Here is a 27,593-nt window from a genome sequence, read left to right on the forward strand (position 1 = left end):
GCACTTTTTTTTGTGAGTTTGCAAATCGTTTGAATGCACCTGTGGAAGGTGTTTTACATTTACATGTTCACACATTTACACACAAATATTATTGAGACATATATAACCCCATACCTCGATTACAAGTAACGTTACAACGTCAGGTGTGCAGAGGTGGGAGAAGTACTCAGATATTCTACTTTAGTAAAAGTAGAAGTACTCAGATATTTTACTTAAGTAAAAGTAGAAGTCCAAAGATCTAGTTCTCCCTTTTATGCTAACACTTTTTGTAATATTTGTGTGACAGACTTACTGGCTGTAGACTCTCAGAGACTCTCTTTGAAGTCGTGGCCTCTGCTCTGAAGTCTGACCCCTCCCATCTGAGAGATCTGAACCTGAGTCTCAACAAGCTGAAGGATTCAGGAGTGGAGCTGCTGAGTTCTGGACTAAAGAGTCCAAACTGCAGACTGGAGACTCTCACGTGAGTTCAATAACTGGATATAATAAAGATAATATTAATCTCATTATTATAATTATATATTTGTTCTCGTTATTTATGATTTGTAGATTTTGCCCGTGAACAAATACATTTAAAACGTTTTTTTTTCAGTTTTTGCTTATTGATCAGAATAACAAAGATCAGATTCAGCTTCCACAGACTCACTCTGTGCTCCATGAGTCGGTGAAGATGCTGTCAGTACTGATGATGTCATGGTCTATTTTTTTAATTTTTTTATTTTGAAATGTATTACATCTTGTTTTTCTAGTTTTACTTCCTGTCTTTAGTTTCCCAGTGATTGCCTGAATGTGTTCACCAGTTGCCCTTGTGTTTCTGCTTGCCCTCCCCAGCTGTGTCTGGTCTTGTGATTAGTATTGTGTCTTTGGGTCGATCTCAAGTTACTTATTTTTCATTTCCTCGCTCCTCGGTATCACCGGAAGTTGATTTTTTTTGCGCCATCTTGAGGAGCGTCCCATTGCCCTTATTTGTGCCGGAGGAGCGATAATCGAGGAACCACCAGACCATCCTCTGGTGAAATCCTCAGCCACTCTCCCCGCCCCCTTACTGTGTATCGCTCACTGATTGGACAATGCAGCGCATGCCTAACAATACCGTTACGATAATGCAACCTCTGTTCACAATTATTTAAGCCACAATATTTCTGTTGTGCTTTCTCTTCTCTCAATTATTTTCTTTCTATTGTGCACTCAAATAAATATTAAACTATTGTTTGTTTGTACATTTTAAGAATGGCTGTTCTTATTTTATTTATTTGGGTCTACAACAGCAGGGGGGGGGGGGGGGGGTGTTTGTGTGTGTCCAGTGGCGTTTTTATATGTACAAAAGTGGTGGGGCACAAAAAACTTAGATGTCTATATATAAGCTTCTGCAGTGACGTGCAGTGAGGTTCATGGCTGGTGAGGCACTGGCACTGACTCTTCAGGTTTACAAATATTATATTTTGACCTAAACCAAAATATAATATTATTTTCAAAAGCTTTTTTTGTCTGATGCTTCGATTAATTTTAAACAGACAGTTCAACAAAAGGATACCCAAAAAATGTCATTTTATCATTTAAATATTGAATTGTTCTCTCTTAGTAAGATCCCATTTTCAATAAAATGGCGGTCTTACCTTGACTTGAAGATGAAGTCCATTTTCCTATCCTTCTGGACAAACATTTCTATTACTTTTTTGTAAAAGTCCTCCTTATGTTCTTGTAGTTTCAAAAGTCTATCATAAATCTAATCCATAGATTTATGATAAAAAAATTATATAAGTAGGGTAGACATGTGGATGTTATCCGGCTGATCAAAACGTGCATTTATCTAACAGGTACGTTTCCCACAGATCTTATTTCGAGCTATTTTCTAAAATCCTATGGAGAAACCTCATTGCTTTTTTGTCGAGGGAAGCCAAGCGCAGCTTACTTCCTGGTTTTAGGACGCGCCCCTGCAGCTCTCTCATCTCCTCTTCACACACCACACTTTTCGCGGCACACGTACTTACAGCCAATCAGCTCTGAATGATTTGAGATGACGTATGGTGGGGATGGTAGCTCCATGCCCCTCTGGTCATTATTTTTTTGCCACACACATTTCATTACAAAATACTCTGAGCATGCGCAGTGAAGTTTTTACAGTCACCGTTGACTTCACAGCGAGAGGAAGGGGCATAATCAGGTTTTGTCCCACATGGCTCTAAACAGCTCAATAGGCACACACTGTGACTGTAGACACACTAATTAGAAGAACACAGACTAAAACAGCAATGTACAGACGAATCAGATGATTAAACATGATCTTAAAATATATTTTATATATTTATTTTTTTTTTTTTTTGCATTTTTGTAATCATTATTTGTAATACTTTCTGCTGACACTAGGTGGGGCTGTGCCCCACCTGCCCCTAATGACCAGTCGCCACTGTGTGTGTCAGACGATCAGCTGTGCGGCGTCATCAAAAACGGGCGTCGCTTCACGTGACGCTCCGGAGGAAAGGACGTCCCATTGCTCTTAAAACTCATTTCCCTGCTTCTTCTCCCTTCTCGTGGTTTCCTTATCTGCGTCTCACTTCTTAACTTCCATCCTTGCGTCCCTCACTTGCGTCTTTTCCTTGCGTCTTAGTCCCAGGGCGTCTCTCCATGCTTCCCTGGTGGGAGGGACTACCCCCCCCCCACCTGCTGTTGTAGACCCCAATAAATAAAATAAGAACAGCCATTCTTAAAATGTATAAACAAACAATAGTTTAATATTTATTTGAGTGCACAATAGAAAGAAAATAATTGAGAGAAGAGAAAGCACAACAGAAATATTGTGGCTTAAATAATTGTGAACAGAGGTTGCATTATCGTAACGGTATTGTTAGGCATACAAATAACATGAAGTAACGGCACTACAATTGTGTTGGCTGTTAAACTGAGACAAATCACATAATTCATGTCTCAGCTGTGACTGAATGGAAATGACAATAAATAAAAATGTAAAACGGAAAAAGCTGTTCCTGCTGACAGACATTAAATCTGTCTCTCTTTGAATTGTATTGTGTTCATAATAAAAATTGGAGATCATGAAAAATGTTTCCAATAAATGAATAAAATGATTTTTGTCCACTTTGTTGTTCAGATATATCACATATTTGTAACTGAATGATGCATTCATTGAAACAAAACACAGTATAAACTGAGGAGTGAGTCCCGTGAGTTTCATCTGTTTTCTTCACTCCGCTGGGAAACTGCTCTCATGCTAAGAAGCATCAGATCAGTGCATGCACTGCATCGTCCAATCAGTGAGCGATACACAGTAAGGGGGCGGAGCGAGTGGCTGAGGATTTCACCGGAGGATGGTCCGGTGGTTCCTCGATCCTTGATCCTCCGGGCACAAATAAGGGCAATGGGACGCTCCTCAAGATGGCGCAAAATAATCCACTTCCGGTGATACAGAGGAGCGAGGAAATGAAAAATAAGTAACTTGAGATCGACCCACAGCGTCTCTCTGTGCATCCCTGGAGGAAGGGTCTAAGACGCTGGGATGGAAGTTAAGAGAAGTGAGACGTAGCTTAGTCTTGTCTTCCCTTGTGCTTCTTGTTGGGTCGTCGTTGTGTTCCTGGTTTGGTTCCTGTTCCCCGGTGTGTGCATGTTACGTTTGTCCTTGTTGTTTTGGTAATCTGCTTTTTGGTGGATTAAAGCTCGCTTGTTGTTTAACTACTTGACCTCTTGTTTGTTTTTTGCTGGGTTTGGGTTCTCCCTTCCTTCCAAACCCTGACAGATGATCTTTGAGGGAGATGAAGGAGTTTGTAAAGATCTGATGAGAAAAACTGCTGCAGAGTTTGAGCTTGGATTATTAGGGATTTGTTTCTACATCATTGTTGACATTAAAACCTTCTTCAGCTCTGAACAGATTATTAAACCTTCACTTATTTGAAAAAAGGAACACTGTTTTCTAAAGTTACATCATGTTTTCTTTATTCAGACTTTGGGGCTGCAGCTTGTCAGAGATCAGCTGTTCTGCTCTGATCTCAGCTCTGAAGTCCAACATCCATCTGAGAGTTCTGGACCTGAGTCACAACACTCTGCAGGATTCAGGAGTGGAGCTGCTGAGAGATCTTCTGGAGAGTCCAGACTGCAGACTGGAGACTCTCAGGTCAGTTCTCCATCTTTTACTTCTGTGCTGAGATGAAGAGAGTTGTGTTGACTCTGAGCTGCAGACATCAGGCTGATATCACTCTGATCCTCACTGAGTATCTTAATGCTAACTATCCTACCCTGCATAATTCACTCATCTCAAACACCTGAGACTCGTCTTATATTCTGCAGCATGCCTTAAATAAATGATATACAAAATACAACAAGTACATATTTCTATTAAAACTCCTAAACATCTAATATTTTTCAGTTTTCTGAAGCTACATTACTTTTACTGACTGAATAGTTCTAACTGAAGATGCTGTGATTTGATGACTCCACTATTCCTCAAATTAATATTCTGGATGTTTTTCTTCACATTTCTTCAAAACTCATCCTGAAATATTTGTGATCTTTGTAAACGTTGTGATCTTGAGTTGAATCAGTTTCTGTGGGTTTGATTGGTCTGGCTGCACATCATGAGTTTATGTAGATGGAGCAGAGTTTCTGATGTGAAGTCACCTCTTTATTATTGAAGGAGAAGCACGTTGTCTTTCATATTAATGAGAGATCTTTTCACTTTTTGTCTCTTACAGTTTTTACCTGTTTGGAGTTTCCACTTTCTAACCTTCTTCAGCTCTGAACAGATTATTAAACCTGGAGTTATTTCAAACAGGAACATTGTTTTCTAAAGTTACATCATGTTTTCTTTATTCAGATTGAGAGGCTGCAGTTTGTCGGAGATCAGCTGTTCTGCTCTGGCCTCAGCTCTGAAGTCCAACATCCATCTGAGAGATCTGGACCTGAGAGACAACTATCTGCAGGATTCAGGAGTGGAGCCGCTGAGTGATCTTCTGGAGAGCCCAGACTGCAGACTGGAGACTCTCAGGTCAGTAAGGGGTCTCTGCTGGTTCAGCAGTTTTGTATTAAACACAGGGAGGTGTTTCTCTCACTGGGATCACAACAAGTCAGTGATGTTACCCACTGACTGCAGGCTCTTCCTTTTATTCTTCTAAAAACAATATATTGTAAGCAAAGCCACATTTAGTTAGTAAGGAACTTTCTTATAGTCATTGGATTTTACAGCAGAGTGAAAAAGATAGTCTGTTTTGTTTTGAATACTGTTAGATTACTGAGCAGTTATTCCCTGTGATGCAGCTGAGAGCAGTCAGTCGTAGTGTTTGCAGAGAAGATATGATGGGATGTAAAGCCTTAGATCAGTCAGGACTCTGGAGCTGACTAACTCAAAGAACAAACTCTTATTTTAAACTGGAACCAAAACAGTTGAGTTGTGTTTATCCCTACAGGATCAACGAGGAGACGATCACAGCCAAGATCCAGAAGACCTGTGAGTACTGAAACCATATCCTCCATTCATCAAACCATTAAACTCTGATCCTAAAAGGTTCAACAGAAACATGTTTTAATTCCATCTTGTTACAGCTCTCTCAATCATTTTGGATTCTAATGTTTCTCTTTGTTAAAGCTTTATTATTATTGATGTCTTTTCTCTGTCACTTCTTCCCTCCATCAGGTGACTCTGCTGTGGAACAGGAAGTGAAGACAGACAGAGAGGTGAGAGAGGAGCAGCTGCACCGTGTGGAGTTTATTGATGAGGTTTCACCACTGATTAAAATGTAGTTATTAGTCAGTGTTTTTCTGGGATCCAGAGAAATCTGCAGCTCAGGTTTGATTTGTTCACAGTTTATTTATTAGGTGTTTGAGACGTGAAGAGGAGCGAGGAGGCATTTTGGAAAATGATCAAGAATGATGAGAGACTTTCTGTCCTCAATATTAAACAAACTGACAGTTTATCTTCCATAAAAACAAACAATTGCACTGAAAGCTTTTCTTGAACAAAGATTTGTCACCATCATTCTGCAGAAGTTTAATTTACCAACTCGTATCAGAGTTAGGATTCAGTTTGTTGCCAGTTAGGTTTTTGACATGTAAGGAATTTGTTTTGGTAGGAATACATTTAATTATATATCAGCTCATCTGCTGTGAGCAATGTCCCGCCCCAATGGGCTGTGATTGGCTGGTGTTACTGTAATGTGATAGGCTGTAACTCTGATTGGCTGGTGCTACTGTGCTGTGATTGGCTGTAACTCTGATTGGCTTGTAGGGCTGCTCGATTATGGCAAAAATCATAATCACGATTATTTTGGTCAATAATTGATATCACGATTATTAAATTAGATTATTCATTGACTTTGAAAACATCCATTTATTGAACTTTAAAACAAATAATAATTTGAACAGTATATTTTTAACTGTTGATTACCCTAAACATATAATTCAACTGAAAAACCAATACAAAAATAAATTAAATAAATGATACATTTAAAGGTGGGGTAGGTAAGTTTGAGAAACCGGCTCGAGATACACTTTTTGTTATATTCCATGGAATGCTCTTAACATCCCGATAGCAATGAATATCTGAAGTGCTTTGACAAAAAATTCATAAAAAAATGTCATCTGTGGAAGCTGTAGTACTGTAAAAAGTACGACCAATCATCTGAGCCGGCCCGGCTAAAATAACTGGATGGCCTACCTGCCTGTCAGCCTTCCATCGGTGCACAAACTTATCTCGTGCCCTCATTGGTCATGTGCGCGTTCGTGTGTGTTGGAGGAGGGGCTCTGTAAGGAAGTGGCAGATTTTCTCCGGTTGTGTATTTTCAAATTCTAGCGATCTCGAGCCGGTTTCTCAAACTTACCTTTAAATAAATAATATCAAAATAATAAATACCAATAAACAAGATCAACAAATATTTTGGAGCGCACTTCCACAAGCTACTAAACATATATAAATATGATAAATAAAAATAAATTAGACTAGAATGAATTAGATCAAATATGTTGTAGTGCACCGTCACAACCTAGCAAAGCAAAATAATCTTTCGATCATGTTGTTTTTGTAATTGTGGCAGGCCAAAATCGTAATTGCGATTAAAATACGATTAATTGCACAGCCCTATTGGCTTGTAATACTGTGCTGTGATTGGCTACTGTTTTGTGATCTACAGTAGTGGACATGGCTCAGCACTACGTGACATGTTAACCGGTTACTTACCCGTTGGAAATCAACGATGAGCTGACAGGATCTAGACTCATTTGAATTTTAGATTTTTGTCTCAAAATGAACTGGATTTTGTTTTACAATAACTCACTTTGTACCTTTCATAATTCCAGGCTCCAGTTTCCTTCCCATCTGAAAACACACCTGAATCTTCAGACAGGTAATCCTATAACAGGACCAAACACTTCTTTAAAAATATGTATTTGTATTTAATATAATAATAATAATAATAATAATAATAATAATAATACATTTAATTTATATAGCGCTTTTCAAGACACACAAAGACGCTTTACAAAAGTCACATTTAACAAACACAGTCATTCAGATTGGCGGAATTATGACATGGGTGGAGGACCGGAGTGACGTGGTCTCGGCGGTGGGTGGAGGTGAGCAGGCGGGCGGGGGAGTTCTGGACGTAGAACCGGAGAGGATGCTATTACAGTACTCGAGTCTGGAGGTGATGAGGGCGAGGGTGAGGGTTTCAGCAGCAGAAAAACAGAGGGAAGGTCGGAGGAGGGCGATGTTCTTGAGTTGGAAAAAGGCAGTTTGGTGATCAGGTGAGTTGACACAGAGGTTTCAGATCTGGGTGGAGGGGTCGACTTTGAGCTGTCAATGGTGAGTGAGAATCAGTGGGCAGAGCAGGTGAGGGAATCCAGGCACATTCATATTTGTGATTTATTGAGTTGGAGGAAGTTTCTTTTGCATCCATAGTTTATGATCTGTAAGGCAGGCGGAGAGGGTGGAGTGGGTGGTGGCTGTGATGTAGCAGGGGAAATCGATGCCATGTTGGCGGAGGATATGACTGATGGGAAGGATGTACCTGATAACGAGGAGGGGGCCTCTACGTGTAAGATGCTATACAGCAGTGGTTCTCAACCTTTTCCAGTCTCAACCCCTCAGAATACATTCAAATGTATCTGAAACATTTTGGATGATTCAACAAGATATAAAACATAGGTCTAGTGGTTTAGGCGATTCCTGAGGAACTGTTACATATTAAGTACATATATTGTATAAGTATATAAATATTAATACTTGTATTCAAAAGTCCAGCTCTGGGAACGTTGAGGAATATAAATATCAGGAAGTGATTCACAGAGCAGATGTTATCAGTAGCAGAGTCACTACATGTATGAGACCTCTGTATGAAGTGATTGTTGGTGATTTCATAAAAGTGTTTTCCTGTTTATCTTCCAGGTCCACGAGGAGAAAGGTCCCAAAGGAAAGATGCATTTTGCAGTGAACATCTGATCAGAGCGTATTCCAAAACAACAAAGAAAACCTGAACTGCTGAAACACTGTTAAAAAGAAATACAGCGAACATGTACATTTTACACTTTAAACTGTTATAATTCACAGAGAAAATACATTTGAAACCAGTAAATATAACAGTGTTTTTCTGGTGAATTAGCATGACGACGCTGAATTTAAACAGATTGATTATTTCAGTCATTTTTCCTCAAAATGTATGATGTAATGTTTTCTGCAGAATTAATCACAAGAGCTTAACGTGATAGTAACATTTAAATATTGCAGCTCTGATAAATGCATCCACTGTCATTTTAAAGTCATAAAATCATATTCTATAAATCCTTATTTACACTTTACAAGCAGATTAACGATTATGCCTCCCTTAGGCCTTTTTGCATATTTTTCTCAATTTTTTTAAATCCAATGTCTTGTACTCTTACATGTTTTTAAATCATATTATCATAATCATTCATCAATATTTTATTCTGCTTTTTTTCATAAATCACTTAAAAACTTAAAACTTCCTCAAAACTAACAAACATTCAATCATTTTCAGGATTTTAACCCTTTAAACACCTGTTAACTATTTGAATTATTTCATTATTCATCACAACACATTAATTATTTCCCATATAATAATTAATTAATTCGTAGGGGGCTTTGATATTCATTAGAGTCTTGAATATGTCAGAGATTAGGAACACAATTGATTTGATTGCATTAGTATTTTGTATGTAGTGTCAGATACTCCCTCTGGACTCCTTCAAGGCCAAACATGCCTCATTGACTTCCATTAAAACCCATTGTTTTTCTTCTAACTGCTATTGCAGTACAACACCGTGCATTCTGTAAAGTCTGTATTTCATTTAGTAGAAAAGTAGTGAAATGTTTGCTGTATTTCACCAGATTCAACCATTTTCCCATTATAGGCTGATGCATGACATGCTTGTGTTTTTGCCAGTTATATTATGGAGCCCTGTGACTACCAGGGGCCCAAGAGGGGTGTGTGTATATCTGTGTATCTGTGTATCTGTGTGTGTGTATCTGTAACTTATGCACTGATCATTTCAGGGTTAAATAAAGGGCAACTTTTGAGGGATGCGTTTCATGTGTCTTTGCTTGATTACTCCAATACAAAATAAACAACCTTTAGTTTGTTTATGCACACTAACAGTTGTGCACCAAAGGTAAACATGCAGTTTGACAGAGGGCTTATTTCATTAGTGAGCAGAGAAGGAGAAAGACCTGGAGCAAAGAGAAGGATCTCAAATGAAGAAGCATTTCAGTGCAGAAGAGACTTTAGAAATGGCCGTGCAGCTTTAATCTGCCAGCGAGCTGCAGGACTGAATGCTCTCTGGAGTCTGACGTGAGTTCCTCTGACCCTTCCTCTGAAAGTGGAGAGGACTCTTGAGGACCCTTCCCACAGTGAGTGGACAGCGAAGATCAGGCGAGGCTGGTCTCCATCTAAGGCCGAGACACTGCGCTACATCCAGGCTCCCATCGGCTAGCTAAACTAAAGTCGGCTGTAACAACTATATTTCCCAAATTGAGATCAATAAAGTATATCTTAGAGGAGCAGCAGAGCTCATAACATGTTTAAACACTGTACAGATCTTAAACTCCGGCTAACGTTGGCCCTGCAGTAAAATAAAACACTGCTAATGTACAGAGGACAGGTGTTTACTGAAGAGACAGGTGAGCTGGATTGTTTGTTGTCGTCACCTGACAAGCGGTGAACACTGCTGCGTTCTTAAAGGTAAACTAACACACAGTTTATAGTGGGACGATTTAAAACTACGGCTCAATTAACAGTAAAGCCATCATGGCTGTTTCCCTCAGTGTATTTCAATCAGGCAGTTCAGTAGCTTTTCCATTAGGGAACAAGGACTAAACACTATTATATTAATATACTTAAAGGTGGGGTAGGTCATTTTGGAGAAACCAGCTCGAGTGCGCTAGAATTTGAAAATACACAACCGGAGAAAATCTCCCACTTCCTTACAGAGCCCCTCCTCCAACACACGAACGCGCACATGACCAATGAGGGCACGAGATAAGTTTGTGCACAGATGGAAGGCTGACAGGCAGGTAGGCCATCCAGTTATTTTAGCTGGGCCGGCTAAAATGACTGGTCGTGCTTTTTACAGTATTACAGCTTCCACAGATGAAATTTTTTTATGTATTTTTTGTCAAAGCACTTCAGATATTCATTGCTATCGGGATGTTAAGAGCATTCCATGGAATATAACAAAAAGTGTATCTCGAGCCGGTTTCTCAAACTTACCTACCCTACCTTTAAATTTATCATTTATTTACTTTAGTGGGTTAGGGTTAGGGTTAGTAGTTAATATTAACAGAATTTGTATTATTATTCTCATTTATATATTTTTTTTATTAAAATTATACTTTTCTTTTTTTTTGCAAACATAAGGTCAAGTTTTTATTATTATTTTTGCATAATTAATTGTATATTATTATGTGTATGTTCATTATAATTGAACGTTCGTTTTTTACTTCAAAACCTTTGGGTTACAATTGTTATTAGATCATAATGTTGTATTCATATTAGTATTAGTATTAATTCTATGTATTAGTATTAAAGATTTACATTTGTTTTTGAAAAAAAACATTAGGGTTCAATTAGCATTATTATTATATATTTTTTATTTATTGATATAACACTTTTTTAAATTATTTAATTATATTATTTATTTGTATTTATTATTATAGTACAGTTTTAAGGGCCAGCATGTCCTCTGTCCTCCGCAGCAGCAGGGGGCACTAATGCTCTCTCCAGCTGCTGCAAAACACTCATCAGAAGAAGAAGAAGAGCCTCGGAGCTGCAGACTGGAGGAAGTTTAAGAAGCTTCATATTTATTTTAACCATAAAATAAAACAACATGGCTTTAAGAGCTGCATTAAGGAGCAGGAGCGGACTGTCGGGTAAGTGTCTGAACATATCACAGGTACTGAATATCTAACATGGCTCCTGCTGTTAGCTGTTAGCTCCAACTGGGACAAAGGTCACATCTCACTACGACTTTATCCTTCATTTGACTGTTAGGTTAATGTATTGAGGATACATCGCAATATGGACTAGTGTCATATATATAAAGCAATATGTGGTTAGATATCTGATAGTTTAGGAGCTGCAGAGAAGAGTCAGCCAAAGGACATTATTCTCCAGACTATAACATATGTATACTACTACTACTACTTCTACCTTTTCCTATTGGCGTTATTTTTATATATATATACTTGTTATTGTATCTCTGTGAACTTTTACCTGTCCTATCCTGTGTTTCTCTTTTATTTCTGCCCTTGAACTTGAATTTCCTTGAAAGAAAAGTTAGAAAAACATCAGGATTCAAAAATATTATTATTCAGTATTATATTTGAAATATGTCATTTATTTTTTTGTATTACATTTTTTTGAGGAAAAACATGACTAAAATGACTATTATTTACTGTGTGTGTGTGCGTGTGCGTGTGCGTGTGCGTGTGCGTGTGTGTGTGTGTGTGTGTGTGTGTAGCTCTCCTCTCCCAGCGGTCCTCCTGCAGCAGTGATATCAGAATGTGTGTGTCTCCTCTCCTCGTCCCTCAGCAGAGAAACTACTCCACGCCTCCGAAGATCAGAGTGGAGTTCGACCAGAGCACGGGTAAACATTTAAATATATCGTGTGTGTGTGTGTCGGGGTCAAATAAAAAAGGGCATCTTTTGAGGGATGTGTTTCATGTGTCTTTGAAGATCCTAATCTGCCCATACATATTCCCTGTATTTTATTTTATTTCCTCCTGTGTGTGTGTGTGTGTGTGTGTGTCTGTGTGTGTGTGTGTGTGTGTGTGTGTGTGTGTGTGTGTGTGTGTGTGTGTGTGTGTGTGTGTGTGTGTGTGTGTGTGTGTGTGTGTGTGTGTGTGTGTGTGTGTGTGTGTGTGTGTGTGTGTGTGTGTGTGTGTGTGTGTGTGTGTGTGTGTGTGTGTGTGTGTGTGTGTGTGTGTGTGTGTGTGTGTGTGTGTGTGTGTGTGTGTGTGTGTGTGTGTGTGTGTGTGTGTGTGTGCGCAGGTGTGGCTGTGATGCACATGCAGAGTCCTCCGGTCAACAGCCTCAGTTTAGACTTCCTCACCGAGCTGTGCATCAGTGTGGAGAAGCTGGAGATGGATAAGAGCTGCCGAGGCCTCATCATCACCTCGGTACAGTGGGAAGCAAACTGTCTATAGACTTTGGATTATTGCAGAAAATAATCTCTGTGTCAAACAAACATTGATGATACTTACACGCTTGTTTTTTTCAAAATAAAAGCCCCATAGAGTAGCTGTATCCTAGCAGGAGTCAGGATGAGGCTTATTCTTTTCAAAATAAGAGCCCCATTAGAAGAGTAACCGTATACCTACAAGAAGCTGAGTAAGAGACATGTTTTTCAAAATAAAAGCCCCATGGAGTAGCTGTATCCGAGCAGGAATATACGGAAGAGGCACATTTTTCAAAATAAAAGCCCCATAGAGAAGCTTTATCCTTACAGGAATCAGGATCAGGCATGTTTATTCAAAATAAAAGCCCCTTAGAGTAACTGTATCCTTACAAGAAGCTCAGTAAGAGACATGTTTTCTAAATAAAAGCTCCATAGAGTAGTTGTAACCTGGCAGGAATCAATGCAAGAGGCATGTTTTTCAAAATAAAGCCCCCATAGAGAAGCTTTATCCTTTCAGCAAGCTCAAGAAGATGCATGTTTTTCAAAATAAAATCCCCATAGAGTAGCTGTATCCTAGCAGGAATCTACGGAAGATGCATGTTTTTCAAAATAAAAGCCCCATAGACTTACTATATCCTTACTGGAAGCTCACTAAGAGGCATGTTTTTCATAATAAAAGCCCCATAGAGTAACTGTATTCTTACAAGAAGCTCAGTAAGAGACGTGTTTTTCAAAATAAAAGCCCTCATACAGTTTACAATGATAATTGACCCTGAGTGTGTGACTTCAGGCTCAGCCGAAGGTGTTCTCCGCCGGGCTGGACATCACGGAGATGTACGGGAAGAGTCCGGAACATTGTGGAGCGTTCTGGAGATCCGTTCAGGAGATGTGGCTGAAGCTCTACGGCTCCAACATGGTCACTGTCGCTGCTATCAATGTGGGTACAAAACCCACCGCTGAAGAAAAACCCACCACCATTAGCATCTACAAAAATGACAACAACAGCTGTGCACGTACATGACAACCCAAACAAAATAAACAATGCAATAGGCAAGGCAAGGCAAGTTCATTTACACAGCACCTTTCAGCACACGGCAACCCACAGTGCTTTACAAAATAAAATAAAATACATTTAAGAACAAATATAGTGGAAGCACATTATAAAAAGGCATTTAAAGACAGGCATTTTAAAAAGCAAAGATAATGAAATAAACACAACAGGTATAAAATACATGGATAAAAGCCAAACTGCAGTGTGAATGTGAACAACTCATCCAAATGCTGCGTCAAAAAGATACGTTTTCAATCTTGATTTAAAAGTATCAACAGTTGCAGCGGACCTGCAGGCTTCAGGCAGCTTGTTCCAGATGGTCGGGGCATAACAACTGAAAGCTGCTTCTCCATGTTTAGTTCTGACTCTTGTAGCAGAGAGCAGACCCTAACCCTGAAGACCTGAGACTCCTGGATGGTTCATACTTCTGCAGGAGATCGTTAAAATAATTTGGTCCTAACCCATTCAGTGCTTTAAAAACCAGCAATAGTACTTTAAATCAATTCTTTGGCCGACTGGAAGCCAGTGTAAAGACGTCAGTGCTGGACTGATGTGATCCACTCTGTTAGTGTTAGTGAGGACACGAGCAATACAACTATAGATACAAATACAGAGATAATATCAATAAAATGCAGTTTAGAGTCACATTGTCATTTGTGAGAACAGTTCCTCTCAGTCAGTCAGTATTCCTTGTCGCTGGTTTGAATCTTAAACGTTGACCATTTCTCCCATTTCTCTTCATATTGTGTTTCATGCAGTCTCAGTCGATTTGTCATTTCTTCCATTATATGAATTTCCTCCACGCTCTCCTTCCACAGTAGGAGCCTTGACATCATCATCAGTTTAATAATGGAACATGTGTCTCTCAGGGCTCCAGTCCGGCAGGAGGCTGTCTGATGGCCATGACGTGTGACTACAGGATAATGGCGGATAACCCTCGCTACAACATCGGCCTCAACGAGACGCAGCTGGGCATCGTGGCTCCTTTCTGGTGAGGAGGAATAGGAACTGTTGGAATATCAGAATTTCACTATTTCACTTTTTTTTTTACTATTTTTCTGTTTATCTGTGTGGAGCCTGTGACCTCAGATGTTCATCGTCATAACTGCACTGTAGCTATGTGCACATGACCAATACAAACCTTGAACCAAAATGTTCACAGATAGAGCTATTTTAATATCTATAATAAAATACATTTATTATTTATTCATATTTATTAAAATACATCAATATGAACGTGAGCATTCCTTTAAAAAAAGAAAGAACAGTGATAATAAAACAATGCTCCATAATTCTGTGTGCTCAAAAAAATGAAATTGTGCAATCCCTTTGCTAGAACGATAAGTTATAATACTTTGCCACTTTGCAATCTGCAAAAAAATGAAAAGAAAGAAAATACTGATATTTGGTAAGTGTGTCCTATCACAGCATTAGTGGCTGCAATGAGCCTGTTCTGCACTGCACATTTCTTCAGAACGGGGTTGCAGGCTCAGTGGCGGCACCAGAGATTTATTTTGGGGGTGCTGTGGGGTAGCTTGACGTTTCATAGAGGGTGCTCAAACATTTAGGGTTTCCCATTAATGTACCGGGCGCTACAGTGGAATGTTCTACAGTGGAACTTTCTACTGCAACAATCCCCACGCATATACACAGTGTACCCGCGACTGTTACAATGAAGGCTCGATAATCAGCTCACGGCATATAGGTGTAAGCAGGGGTAAAGTGCGGGAAGATTTTTTTTTTAGACCCACTGAGATAACTGAGTACCAGATGTTAACAACAACAATCTCCGGTTCTGTCTGTCTGTCTGTCTCTCTCTCTCTCTCTCTCTCTCTCTCTCTCTCTCTCTCTCTCTCTCTCTCTCTCTCTCTCTCGCTTGCACGCTCGCACACGCAAACAACATGTCTCGCTTCCACACACACACAGAGCCGAGCTTGAATGAAACACAGAGACCCAGAAGTACTTGTTCTGTACTGTAGCATATTATTTTCTAATCAATCATTTTAGCAAATTATGAATTTCACACATAAAAAATAAAAACACATACATTTCTTGGGGGTGCTTAGGGGATGCTATGGCTATCCTAGGGGGAGCTGCAGCACCCCCTGGCACTGCCCTGGCGCCGCCTATTGACCTTCCATCCTCAACATGTACATTACACACCTGTGCCCTACAGCGCCCTCATAGGTTTCTACGGTTTCTAAGTGTAACTTCCGCCGGTCATGCCGACGTCATACACATTTTTTCTCCTGGTCTCTCGCGCCCCCCTGTCATGCCTCTGCGCCCCCACTTTAAGAAACACTGTCTGATGATGAAGATGATGATGAAGATGACTGTGTGCAGGTTTATGGACACCATGAAGAACACGGTGGGCCAGCGGACCACGGAGATGGCTCTTCAGCTGGGACTCCTCTACAAACCAGCTGATGCTCTGAAGATCGGACTGGTGGACCAGCTGGAGCCTGAAGACCAGGTCATCGCCGCGGCAACGCAGACCATCAGCAGGTGGCTGGCTATTCCAGGTGTGTTGGGATATTTAAATCAGCTTCCAGAGAACAAAGGGACCTCTGCATCACTCTCACTTTATTTTAGAAAAGCCTCAAAACCTCCTGTCCCGCACCGCATTTTACTGACTGTCCTTTATTTTATTTATTTTTTATTCTAACCTTTTATGCTCTTAACCTTTTTTATATTACCATATTTTATTCAACATGCTCCTTGGATAAATACATTTTCTCCTCATAGCTAGAGGATGCATGATTTCAAAATAAAAGCTCCACAGAGTTACTGTATTGGAAGAGGTAGCTCAGAATTAGGCTTGTATTTCAAAATAAATGCACCATACATTACCTGAAATGTAACAGGAAGCTAAGGAAGAGGCTTAATTTTGAGAATAAAAGCCCCATAGAGTAACTGTATCCTAAAGAGATTCTCGGAATGAGCCTTTTTTTCAAAATAAATGTCCTTTAGAGTTACTATATATCTATTACATAGTTTGGGTAAGAGGCATGTTTTCAAAATAAAAGACACAGGAAGTAACGACACAATTACAGGAAGCTAAGGATGAGACATGGTTTTCAAAGTAAAAGCCCTAAAGAGTTACCTGATCCTTACAGGCAGCTAAGAAAGAGGCATGTTTTTCAAAATAAAAGCCTCACGTATTTACAAAATAGCTACTGCTAGCAACATCTACTCAGTTCTAGCAATATTAGCATTAGGTAGTAATTCCCTACCAAGACACTAGTCCTTATGTCTTGATCTGAGGATGATCTAACTCTTCATTTCCACATTTCACAGACCATGCCAGGCAGATCACCAAATCCATGATGAGGAAGAAAACCATCGACAAGCTCACGTCCAACAGAGAGTCCGACATCCAATACTTTGTCAACTTCATCACCAAGGACTCCATCCAGAAGTCTCTCGGCGGGTACATGGAGATGCTGAAAAAGAGAAGAGCCTAGAGGAGAAGGGGAAATAATAACGTGTATACTTTCTTTAGGGTGACGTTGTGTATAAAAACACATCTGGTCTCACTGTCATATTTTTATTGGTGTCAAGATAAGATCCTTCATACCGGTTCGACCAATGGACGTACTCCTAATGATTGTGTAAAGAAGAACATTTACTCAAGTATTGTACTGAATGTGCAAAATGTAGGTACTTGTCTCTCCTGTACTTATTACTGTACATTCGTTCATTTTACAGTTGCTTTACGAAGATTTGCCTAAAAAAAAGGGTTTATAAGATATGGTATTAATTCAACTAGCAAACAATTTTACAAGAACGACTTCGTCAATCAATCAATTAGACAATTAAGGGATACATAATTAGCATCTATAAACATTAAGTCATTTTCTATTTGATTTGGAATAGGGGTGTTTTGGTACATTTGGCCATTTACACTAACAATGCATGACTTGTACAGTATTGTTTTAGACCTCTCACTTCAGTAATGGGTTACTTCTTCCACCACTGCTAATGATTCACTGACAAATACATTCTCTTTCCAAATGTCAAAGTATTTGGGTTGAAGTTACCCCTATCTTTGATCCAGCCGGTATGAAAAACACTTGCAACTCCACCTCAGCCCACAGTTAGCTATGTTTTGGAAATAGACTCAACATTAGTAAAACAAACTGTGAATGATTTTCTAGTTCTCCACCAAGTGCCTAGTCTCTACCTTTTTAAGAACCATAACAAATAGTGAGGAATTAACCCTGGGACTTCTGTGAGATGTATGTACAAAACATGTGCTTTAGCCTGATTTCATGTGGTTAGAGAACTGTTTGGTGTGATTAAATAATGGATTGTCAAAATCAAAATTGTTACTTCTTTAATTTGGCACTACTTTCTCGAAAAAACACTTTAAAGAGTCCTCTCCTGCTGATGTTCAGGTGTATATCATATGTAGTGTCTTCTTTAAAGAGTCCTCTCCTGCTGATGTTCAGGTGTATATCAGTATCTAGTGTCTCTACTTTAAAGAGTCCTCTCCTGCTGATGTTCAGGTGTATATCAGTATCTAGTGTCTCTACTTTAAAGAGTCCTCTCCTACTGATGTTCAGGTGTATATCAGTATGTAGTGTCTCTACTTTAAAGAGTCCTCTCCTGCTGATGTTCAGGTGTATATCATATGTAGTGTCTCTACTTTAAAGAGTCCTCTCCTGCTGATATTCAGGTGTATATCAGTATGTAGTGTCTCTACTTTAAAGAGTCCTCTCCTGCTGATGTTCAGGTGTATATCAGTATGTAGTGTCTCTACTTTAAAGAGTCCTCTCCTACTGATGTTCAGGTGTATATCAGTATGTAGTGTCTCTACTTTAAAGAGTCCTCTCCTGCTGATGTTCAGGTGTATATCATATGTAGTGTCTCTACTTTAAAGAGTCCTCTCCTGCTGATGTTCAGGTGTATATCAGTATGTAGTGTCTCTACTTTAAAGAGTCCTCTCCTGCTGATGTTCAGGTGTATATCAGTATGTAGTGTCTCTACTTTAAAGAGTCCTCTCCTGCTGATGTTCAGGTGTATATCAGTATGTAGTGTCTCTACTTTAAAGAGTCCTCTCCTGCTGATGTTCAGGTGTATATCAGTACGTAATGTTGCCCAGAGCCCAGTCTGCTCTGATTGGTTAGCTGGCCGGCTCTGTTGTGATTGGTCAACCGCTTAGAGATGTCCCGCCCCTTAGCCTACAATGTATTTGAGCGCTAGCCAATAGAAGCGTCTATATACCTTTTTAAAGGCCTTCTACACAAGACAATAAGAGACTTTTTCTGACTTTTTCCAGCTCCAAGAAGACACGTTTTCATTGAAATAATCAGCAAATTTGTTTATTTTTGGTAAATTCAAAGATGCATGGTTGCCGAAATTAGAGTAATCCTAATATAAATTCATCCTGGAGGTATTTGGAGCGGTTCTTGGGTCTCAGGACAGCTGCACCTCCACAGGGTAATGATCACTCACACCCGACGCCTGAGAGAACACACAGAACAAAACTTCAATACGTGTTTTTAGTCTCACCGAACATATAACAGCTGTTTATTGAAGACTATAAAAACAAAAAAGCTTCCTTAGGCTGTAGGACAGTTTCTTCTCTGCGACCAATCATGTCCTTTCTAAACAAACTAGAAGTTAAGTTAACGCTGGACAGAGTAATGCTAAGCTAAGCTAACAGGCTGCTTGCGGTATGACTGCCAGTGATATGTTATGTCAACATGTCACAGGACTCTGATTGGCTGCAGGTATTAGTTGCATTTAGGCGCCAAATATTAAACTAGATCTCCCTCTTTTTGATTGGCTGAGCTTTGCGGTAGAATCAAACGAAATTAAATTCATTTTCTCCTGTTTTTCTTTGTAAATTGATTACATTTCCACTGTTTATGTGTTGCAGAATTACAGTAAATAAACCTAGCATCTATGGATGCATGGTAGCACTGTCAGGTGTGTTTTCACAATAGGTGTATTTCTCAACATCTTGAACTGTTAATTAAAAAAAGAAAGCGTTTGACACCTCCTTGTTCAGATGATGCAGCTACTGGAAGTCTAATCAATATCTTCAGCACGTGCAAAGTTGCTCTTCATTCATCTTTACACTTCTAAATAGACGATTGTGTACCTTGCAGCAGCAATGAGTTTAACTATAGAGGAGAATTAAAGTCGTTTTTTACCAGACTGTGGCTGAGTTTCAGGTCCAGCATGTAGTTGTAGAGCTTAGCGCTGCTGGAAACCACTCCTTTGTTCATGTCAGCTGTGACCACGATCCTGCAGAAACAGGGAGAAAAGAGGAATCAAGAGGGTTGGTTTTTACGACCTAATGATTTAAATTAGGGCTTTTTCAGTGATTGTACTGGGAGTTCTAGGTGAGGCTTGATTTTCAAAATAAAAGCCCCAGAAAGAGACTGTATTGTGACAGCAGGAGGCTTGATTTTCAAAATAAAAGCCCCAGAAAGAAACTGTATGTTACAGATCGTCCAGGTCCAGGAGGATGCTTGTTTTTCAAAATAAAAGCCCCAGAAAGGAACTGTATTGTTACAGATTGTACTGAATGGGGTTTGTTTTTCAAAATAAAAGCCCCAGAAAGAAACTGTATTGTAACAGGTTGTACAGGAGGAGGCATGTTTTTCAAAATAAAAGCCCCAGAAGGAAAACTGTATTGTTACAGATTGACCAAGAGGAAGCTTGTTTTTTCAAAATAAAACCCCGAGAAAGAAACTGTATTGTTACAGATTGTTCAGGAGGAGGCTTGTTTTTCAAAATAAAAGCCCCAGAAAGAAACAGTATTCTCACAGATTGTTCAGGATGAGGCTTGTTTTTCAAAATAAAAGCCCTAAATATCTGCTGATTTACAGATGGTTCCAACCCGATGTAAGTCAATGGGAAAAAGCATGTTTGGGCCTTATTACGTCACAAAATGTACACTGAAGTGTAGTACCACTGTTTGTCCACTACAATCATTTGCTGGCTCACTTCCATGGGTGCTTTGTGTGTGTCAGAAGTGGGAAGTAGTGGAGTACAAATACTATGTTACTGTACTTAAGTACATTTTTCAGGTATCAGTACTTTACTCCACTCCTTATTTTTCTGATGACTTTTTACTTTGACTTCTTACATTTTGAACACAAATACCTGTACTTTCTACTTCTTACATTTTGAACCCAAATACCTGTACTTTCTACTTCTTACATTTTGAACACAAATACCTGTACTTTCTACTTCTTACATGTTGAACACAAATACCTGTACTTTCTACTTCTCACATTTTCCAAACAGGCTGGTTCCTTTAGTTTGAATGTGTGTTTGGTGGCGTGATCATTATTATTTAGAGTCATTGCGTGCCTATTGATTTGAACACGATCCGTGTATCCATCATTTCCTGGTCTTCTCTAAAGAAGAGGGACCAATGAAAACGTTGTCATGTTGCCGTTGTTCAGCATGGAAACATTCATTAGCTAACAATGACATTATTGTTCTATTAATATAAAGGGAGGTCAGGTACTCTTTAAAACAGCTGCTAGTTATGGGTACTTTTTACTGAAGTACATTTCAAAGCCCTCTTTACTGTAAAGAAGTTTAGTCAGTACTTCTACTTTTACCAGAGTATTTTTAAATACTACTTCTACTTGAGTAAAGGATGTGTGAACTTTTGACATCTCTGCTGTAAGTGCATGTAAATGTCAAAGCAGTTATCTGTGTGTGTCCACCTGTCGTAAGGGCAGTGTGTGTTCTCTGAGACCGTAGTGTCAACATCGTCTTTGATCAGCCAATGGAAACTCTTATCAGTGAAGAGGCGGATCTGCTGCCAGTCGGCACCGGAAACATAAGAGCAGCCGGCGTTGAAGTCGCCCATCAGAAGGATGTTCTGCAGGGAAAAGGGGAAATGGCTCAAATGTATTATCTGGTAACATCTTAATTACACAGTTTCTGAAATATATTTTTTAGAGGTTTTACATTGGTGTTCCAGCGAGCGCGGACATCAGTCACCACATCGAAGAGGGAATTCACTTCCTTTACAGCCGAGTCCGGAGACGTGTGCTGAGGAATCAGAACAAAGTCCTTCACAGCTGCAGAGCAGGAGAGAAAAGAAACAAGAGACCAGTTTAAAGGCTTTGGATATGTCAGACATTCTGTAGAAGTAAGCCTTTTAGATTTAGCAAGACAGAGCTGACAACCATATTTGTCGGACATACAAATGGCAGAAAGAGTGAAGCAAATAGAGTCCTGAAACCCAGATATTAGCACTTCCTGTCCCCTGGTCTGGAGGTCAAGGGTTTTCTGAATGTGTTTTTGGTTTTTAGTCTGAAATAAGGTCTGTGGTTAATACAAGCTGGAGAGGTTTTAACATTTTGTTCTACGACATAAAATACCCCTCTGGTGAATTTAAAAACAGAGGTTGCTAACAAGTGTCCAAATTAGACGAGTAAACGTCATCACGGCCAACATTAGCCACCTTTAGCTTAGCGGTGGTTACGTGAAGTCATGTGACCGTGTTGTAGTTCCTTTATAGCCCAACATTAGCCACCTTTAGCTTAACGGTGGTGACGTGAAGTCATGTGACCGTGCTGTAGTTACTTTATAGCCCAACATTAGCCACCTTTAGCTTAGCGGTGGTGACGTGAAGTCATGTGACCGTGCTGTAGTTCCTTCATAGCCCAACATTAGCCACCTTAAGCTTAGCGGTGGTGACGTGAAGTCATGTGACCGTGCTCTAGTTCCTTTATAGCCCAACATTAGCCACCTTTAGCTTAGCGGTGGTGACGTGAAGTCATGTGACCGTGCTGTAGTTCCTTTATAGCCCAACATTAGCCACCTTTAGCTTAGCGGTGGTGACGTGAAGTCATGTGACCGTGCTGTAGTTCCTTTATAGCCCAACATTAGCTTTTTACTTCAGAAATCATAAAGTGGTGTTAATATGTGGAGATTATCCTGCTGAACTCAACGTGTAAGAATCATAAACATTGTTTGACATGGAGATTAAAAGAACAGTTTCTCTCTCTTTATTACCCGTCTGTTTGGAGGTGAACATGACCACGAAGGGCTCTCTGCTGAAGGCGTCCATCTTGTCATCGTAGGTGAAGTTTTTAACCACGGACACCGTCTGCTCCCTGGAGAGGAAACATGGGGCAAGACGTTTTGAAACAATGGGTGTTTCTCATATGAACTCTGTGCAAATCTCAAGTAAATGAAACTTTAAAAATAAAAATATTTAGTAGTTTTTTGTGTCTCACCTGTAGAGGAAGAGGTATTGCTCCTTATAGGTGCTGCGACCCAAAGGCTCACTGACGATGTACTTGTACTGAAGAGAAGCTCTGGGAAAACACACACACACACACACACAGATTTACCAAATATATATTGCATTTACTGTGATTTGGATATCGCACTATAGGCTATATTGCTAATTTGATCCGCCACTTTTCTTAATTCTTACTTGTTGACACGGTCCATGAGTCTTTTGGTTGCTGACAGATCGCTGTCTCTGACCTCCTGGATCAGAACGATGTCATAGCGATGGACAATCTGAGAAAATGTAGTTACTATGTCAGTAATTTTATATTCAAGGTCACCTATTCTGCACTTGTTCATGTCTCTTCTACATCAACATGTGTCCCCTATTCTTCATGTCTCTTCTACATCAACATGTGTCCCCTCTTCTTCATGTCTCTTCTTCATCACCATGTGTCCCCTCTTCTTCATGTCTCTTCTTCATCACCATGTGTCCCCTCTTCTTCATGTCTCTTCTTCATCACCATGTGTCCCCTCTTCTCCATGTCTCTTCTACATCAACATGTGTCCCCTCTTCTTCATGTATCTTCTACATCAACATGTGTCCCCTCTTCTTCATGTCTCTTCTACATCAACATGTGTCCCCTCTTCTTCATGTCTCTTCTACATCAACATGTGTCCCCTCTGTGGAAAGAGACTCTGAAAGTTTCAGGAACAAAGATTCTCTCTCTTTTTGTCCTGATCCGTTTATATAAAAACCTGTCTGAAAATGAGCTGAACAGATTTTGGCCACTTGATGATGTCATAACGATGTATTGGCTTGTGTAACCATTAGCCAATCAGCAACCAAGGTAACCCCCCCCCCCCCCCCACCTTATCACCTGAATCTCCTCCTAGAGCACCATTGAGTTATTTTTAACCAAATCTCTCTCAGAGGGGCGTGGGGAGGGGCTCCTTATTTTCACCTAAAGTAACAGACAGAGAATCAGCACTTTGGAAACAGGGCTGAAACAGAGGGGATTATGGGTAATGCTGCAATGATCTGTTTGGTGTTTCAGCCAATCAGAGACATGCTCTGTATATATCTGAGACCTGTAATATATTGATGAAAGACAGTATAATAGGGGACCTTTAAGTCATCATGTTAAGATAATAAGTCAGCAATTTGAAATACAAAGTCACATTATTGACATATTCAGAAATATTGGATGCAGATTTCAGTTCCTGACCGTGCTGATGAGTTCCATCAGAGTCGAGTTGGACGACTTCTTGTCTCCAAACTGTTTGATGTTGAACGCTCCAATCAGCAGACAGGAGGTCACATGCAGCAGAGCCAATAGGAGACTCAGAGAAAACAGCAGACGCATCCTGGGACTAACAGGTCAGAAAATACATTTAAAAAACACTTAAAATTAGGGTTGTGCTACTCATATTTTAATCCAAATTAAATAGGCATTATTCAACGTTTCAATAATGGATCAGTTAAAAAAGAAACATTTAAAATAATGAAAGAATAATACAAAATAAATTAAATAAACTCTAAAATAATAATAATGCATAAATGAACTAAAATAAAATAAAATAATAATAATATTTTTTTCTTTCATTTTTCATTGCATTCATTCACACACATACAGTTGTATTCATGTATATACTGTAAGTAGTGTGCAACCAAACTGCTCCACAAACCCTGCATAACTGCATATATATATTATTATATTGTTATAAAACTATGACTGTACATTGCATTAAGGTTAAAGCACTTTATAAAAGTCATTCCTGATTGGAGGACACATGCACAGTTAGCATGTTAGCGTCCTGCTCTCTGTGTGGGAGGAACTGAAGGACAAACACCTGCAGCAGCTCAGCGTGTGAAGCTTTATGAGGCGTTCACTCCGGGTAGAACATTAGGAGAACGCGTTAATATATAATCAAGTCTTAAATCAGACTTTAAAGTAAATTCACAACCTGCAGTATACTGTTAGAAATTTAAAATCAATGTTTACAGATGAAGAACTCATTAATTTCAGTATTGTGTTCACACCTTAAAAGGTGTGAAAGGAGGGATTGTTAGAAATTTAAAATCAATGTTTACAGATGAAGAACTCATTAATTTCAGTATTGTGTTCACACCTTAAAAGGTGTGAAAGGAGGGATTGTTAGAAATTAAAATCAATGTTTAATATAATAATTAGTCTAAAATATATCGTCAGTTTAAAAGCTGTTTTATTGTGAAAAAACCCGGAAGTTCTCATACAATCTCAATGCCAAGCTTTTATTCCTTCATATCCGGTCAGTATGTAGCATGTCGCTAACAATGTTTTAAATTAACTATTACAGCTGTTTATAAGGTATTAAATAGAAAGTCATGAAAGAGATAAGGAGGATAAAAGACTTAAGGAAGTAGGCACTCTCAGAGAGATGACCTAATCAGAGAAACTAAGACAATGAGAAAGAGGAGGGAAGTTCCCTCCCTTCGTCACCGCCCACCATTGAGGAGGAGGGGTCACGACTGAGATATAGGGAGGTGAGGGAGCTCTGGAGGGCACTCCTTCTTCGCTGCAGCCCCACGAGAGACATCACCGGCTTTGTCTTTTCCCTACCCTCTGCTTGTTGTATCATCGTGCCATTTAATTAAACTCAACCAATTTGAACCTTTTCGGAGACTCCATTAGTCTCTTCATTCTAAGCTCCTCTCCTGGGCGCGAGAACATCGAATACTTCTAATAATACAAAGTACTTCAAACTAGCTGCTCCTTTACCAGCTTCGAGAACACTTTCATGATCAATCATTATAAAACATATCATATAATACATACCTGCCAACCCTACCGATTTGGGCGGTAGTCTACCGCTTTTGACATGTTTCTACCGCCTACCGATTTAGCTGACTTTCCCTACCGATTTTCAATCTTCCCAAACTATAACAAATAAAAATGACACTACATAGACACTGGACTCGACTTTTGGCGGACACCGTTTGCAGCGTGTCTGTGATCCCATCATACAAACAGTCCTCTGTGTTTCAGTCGATCGCGAGATGTGTCTAAAAATAGAACGACAATATTCTGTTTTATCGTTAATGTCCTATAACATAATCTTCCTGTGCCAGAATAATGCACTTGAACGCATCAAAGCTTTGTGATTTATCGGGGCGTGGCTGGTAGGCAGTGGGCACTAGTTTGCTGTGCAGTCCGCACACACAAGACCACAATTATGGCAGAAGCAAAAGAGCCCAAAATATATAATTTTCACTCCGAGTGGGGAGGATGATTATTTTTGTATCTATTCCAATTCAAAGTCCATCTGTCTCTCATCTGCAATGCGAGCGTGGCTTTATCGAAGAAGGGTAATTTAGGAGCGGCATTTCAAAACAGTGCACAAACGCTACGAGACGGAGTTCCCTCCTAATTCTGCCCTACGCTCCCAAAAGGTGAGGGACCTGAAAGGACAGCTAAATGCACAGCAGTCCATTTTCACCAGGCCCAACAACAAGAGCAAGGCTGCTACCATAGCATCTTATCGTGTCAGTCACGTTCTTGCGAAACACATGAAGTCTTTCAAAGACGGCGAAGTTGTGAAAGAAGCATTCCTGGAGGCTGCCGACGCGCTTTTTTGGGGACAGTAAAAATAACAGTAGCATTTCAACAGGTTTTTGATATAATAAAAACTCAAGTTAGATACCGTTATTAATCAGCTGTAAGTTTTAGTTTGTTTGAACTTATTAATTATAATTATTGTACAACATGGTATAAGAATGCAAACTTTAAGATCTGTTCTGTTTAAATTGATTATAGTCTATTATCAATTCAGGTTAAGAAACTAGTGTTGCTTGCATCCTATTTTAAAAGGCATTTCTTTTTATACTCTACTAAAATGCAACAAAAAGAAAAGGGTTTGATTCTATTAATTTTGTCTTTTTTATTGCACTCTGGCAGCAGATTCCTGTGTAGCTTCAGATCTGAGTTGTCTTATTAGTAAAACTAATTTATACTTTTGTAGCAACACTATTTTTATATAATGGCAAAGAAAGCGTTCAGTCTTTTCTTTTTTTCCTGTGTCATATGTGGCAGCACTGTTCAATGTTTCTTGAAAACATTACCCACTGTAGTTTGTGACGTGTGAATAAACTCCAACTCTGTATCAACAACACTGTTGTGTAACTTCAGTTAAATACTTGTGTGTGTGGAGATTAGAAAGAGGTAAGATAAAGGATCTGCAGTATTTTATGAAGTATTAATCGTACAAAGGTCAGTTTTATACAAGTAGAAGTGTGTATTTACCTGGTAGTAGGCTGTCAGTAATGGCTGCGCCTCTCTATTTGGACTGGTAGATCTCGGCAGACTGGCAACTTTAAAAGTAGCTCTCGGTTCAAAAAAGGTTGGGCACCCCTGATCTACACTGTCAAGGTTCAAGGTTCATTATTGTCAAACTAACATAGCTACAGAGTAATTATGTCGTTGAAAATCTTATGTCACAGGCTTCTCCAACAATGCAACTGAAAGAGGACCAGAAACACATTAAAAATATAATAAAATGTGGAGAGGGATATTTATCTCCCATTCTTTTACTTTTCGGGCATTTTACAGACCAAACATGTCGTTGATGTCACTGTTTACCAAACTACCACTTTTTCTGAAAAATGCATAAAATGATGCAATATATGTTAAATACATGGTTTATACATGTAATTACTGTCCAT

General features: G+C 39.4%; 2 protein-coding genes across 3 annotated transcripts in view; one reads left to right on the forward strand and one right to left on the reverse strand.

The window, feature by feature from the left end:
• The first annotated feature begins 11,231 nt into the window (after positions 1 to 11,231).
• On the forward strand, positions 11,232 to 17,995 carry eci1 (enoyl-CoA delta isomerase 1). The gene is made up of 7 exons (XM_034126102.1): positions 11,232 to 11,377; positions 11,968 to 12,093; positions 12,498 to 12,625; positions 13,415 to 13,561; positions 14,545 to 14,666; positions 16,019 to 16,197; positions 16,973 to 17,995. Exons 1-7 carry the CDS (start codon positions 11,335 to 11,337, stop codon positions 17,137 to 17,139), a joined length of 912 nt encoding a protein of 303 aa, XP_033981993.1. The 5' UTR covers positions 11,232 to 11,334; the 3' UTR covers positions 17,140 to 17,995.
• Positions 17,996 to 18,977: 982 nt separating this feature from the next.
• dnase1 (deoxyribonuclease I) overlaps positions 18,978 to 27,593 on the reverse strand; it is a 9,953-nt gene continuing 1,337 nt past the window's right edge. The window contains exons 1-9 of one of the 2 annotated variants that reach the window (XM_034126104.1): positions 27,175 to 27,215; positions 24,121 to 24,265; positions 23,097 to 23,185; positions 22,894 to 22,974; positions 22,670 to 22,770; positions 21,617 to 21,729; positions 21,370 to 21,527; positions 19,837 to 19,930; positions 18,978 to 19,141 (exon numbers count right to left, since the gene is read on the reverse strand). In XM_034126104.1, the coding sequence (XP_033981995.1) occupies positions 19,094 to 19,141; positions 19,837 to 19,930; positions 21,370 to 21,527; positions 21,617 to 21,729; positions 22,670 to 22,770; positions 22,894 to 22,974; positions 23,097 to 23,185; positions 24,121 to 24,258 (822 nt within the window). In that variant the 5' untranslated portion in view covers positions 24,259 to 24,265; positions 27,175 to 27,215 and the 3' untranslated portion in view covers positions 18,978 to 19,093. Of the gene's footprint in view, positions 19,142 to 19,836; positions 19,931 to 21,369; positions 21,528 to 21,616; positions 21,730 to 22,669; positions 22,771 to 22,893; positions 22,975 to 23,096; positions 23,186 to 24,120; positions 24,266 to 27,174; positions 27,216 to 27,593 lie in introns of those variants that run through there. The other variant, XM_034126103.1, reaches the window with a different exon arrangement.

Source organism: Trematomus bernacchii, unplaced genomic scaffold (genome assembly GCF_902827165.1).
Source record: "Trematomus bernacchii unplaced genomic scaffold, fTreBer1.1, whole genome shotgun sequence".
NCBI lineage: Eukaryota > Metazoa > Chordata > Actinopteri > Perciformes > Nototheniidae > Trematomus > Trematomus bernacchii.

Excerpts from the sequence above, each read along its gene's own strand:
- eci1 (XM_034126102.1), top strand. The coding sequence starts at position 11,335 with ATGGCTTTAAGAGCTGCATTAAGGAGCAGGAGCGGACTGTCGG. Across the intron at positions 11,378-11,967 it reads GAGCAGGAGCGGACTGTCGG|CTCTCCTCTCCCAGCGGTCC; the intron begins GTAAGTGTCTGA and ends GTGTGTGTGTAG. Across the intron at positions 12,094-12,497 it reads GGAGTTCGACCAGAGCACGG|GTGTGGCTGTGATGCACATG; the intron begins GTAAACATTTAA and ends GTGTGTGCGCAG.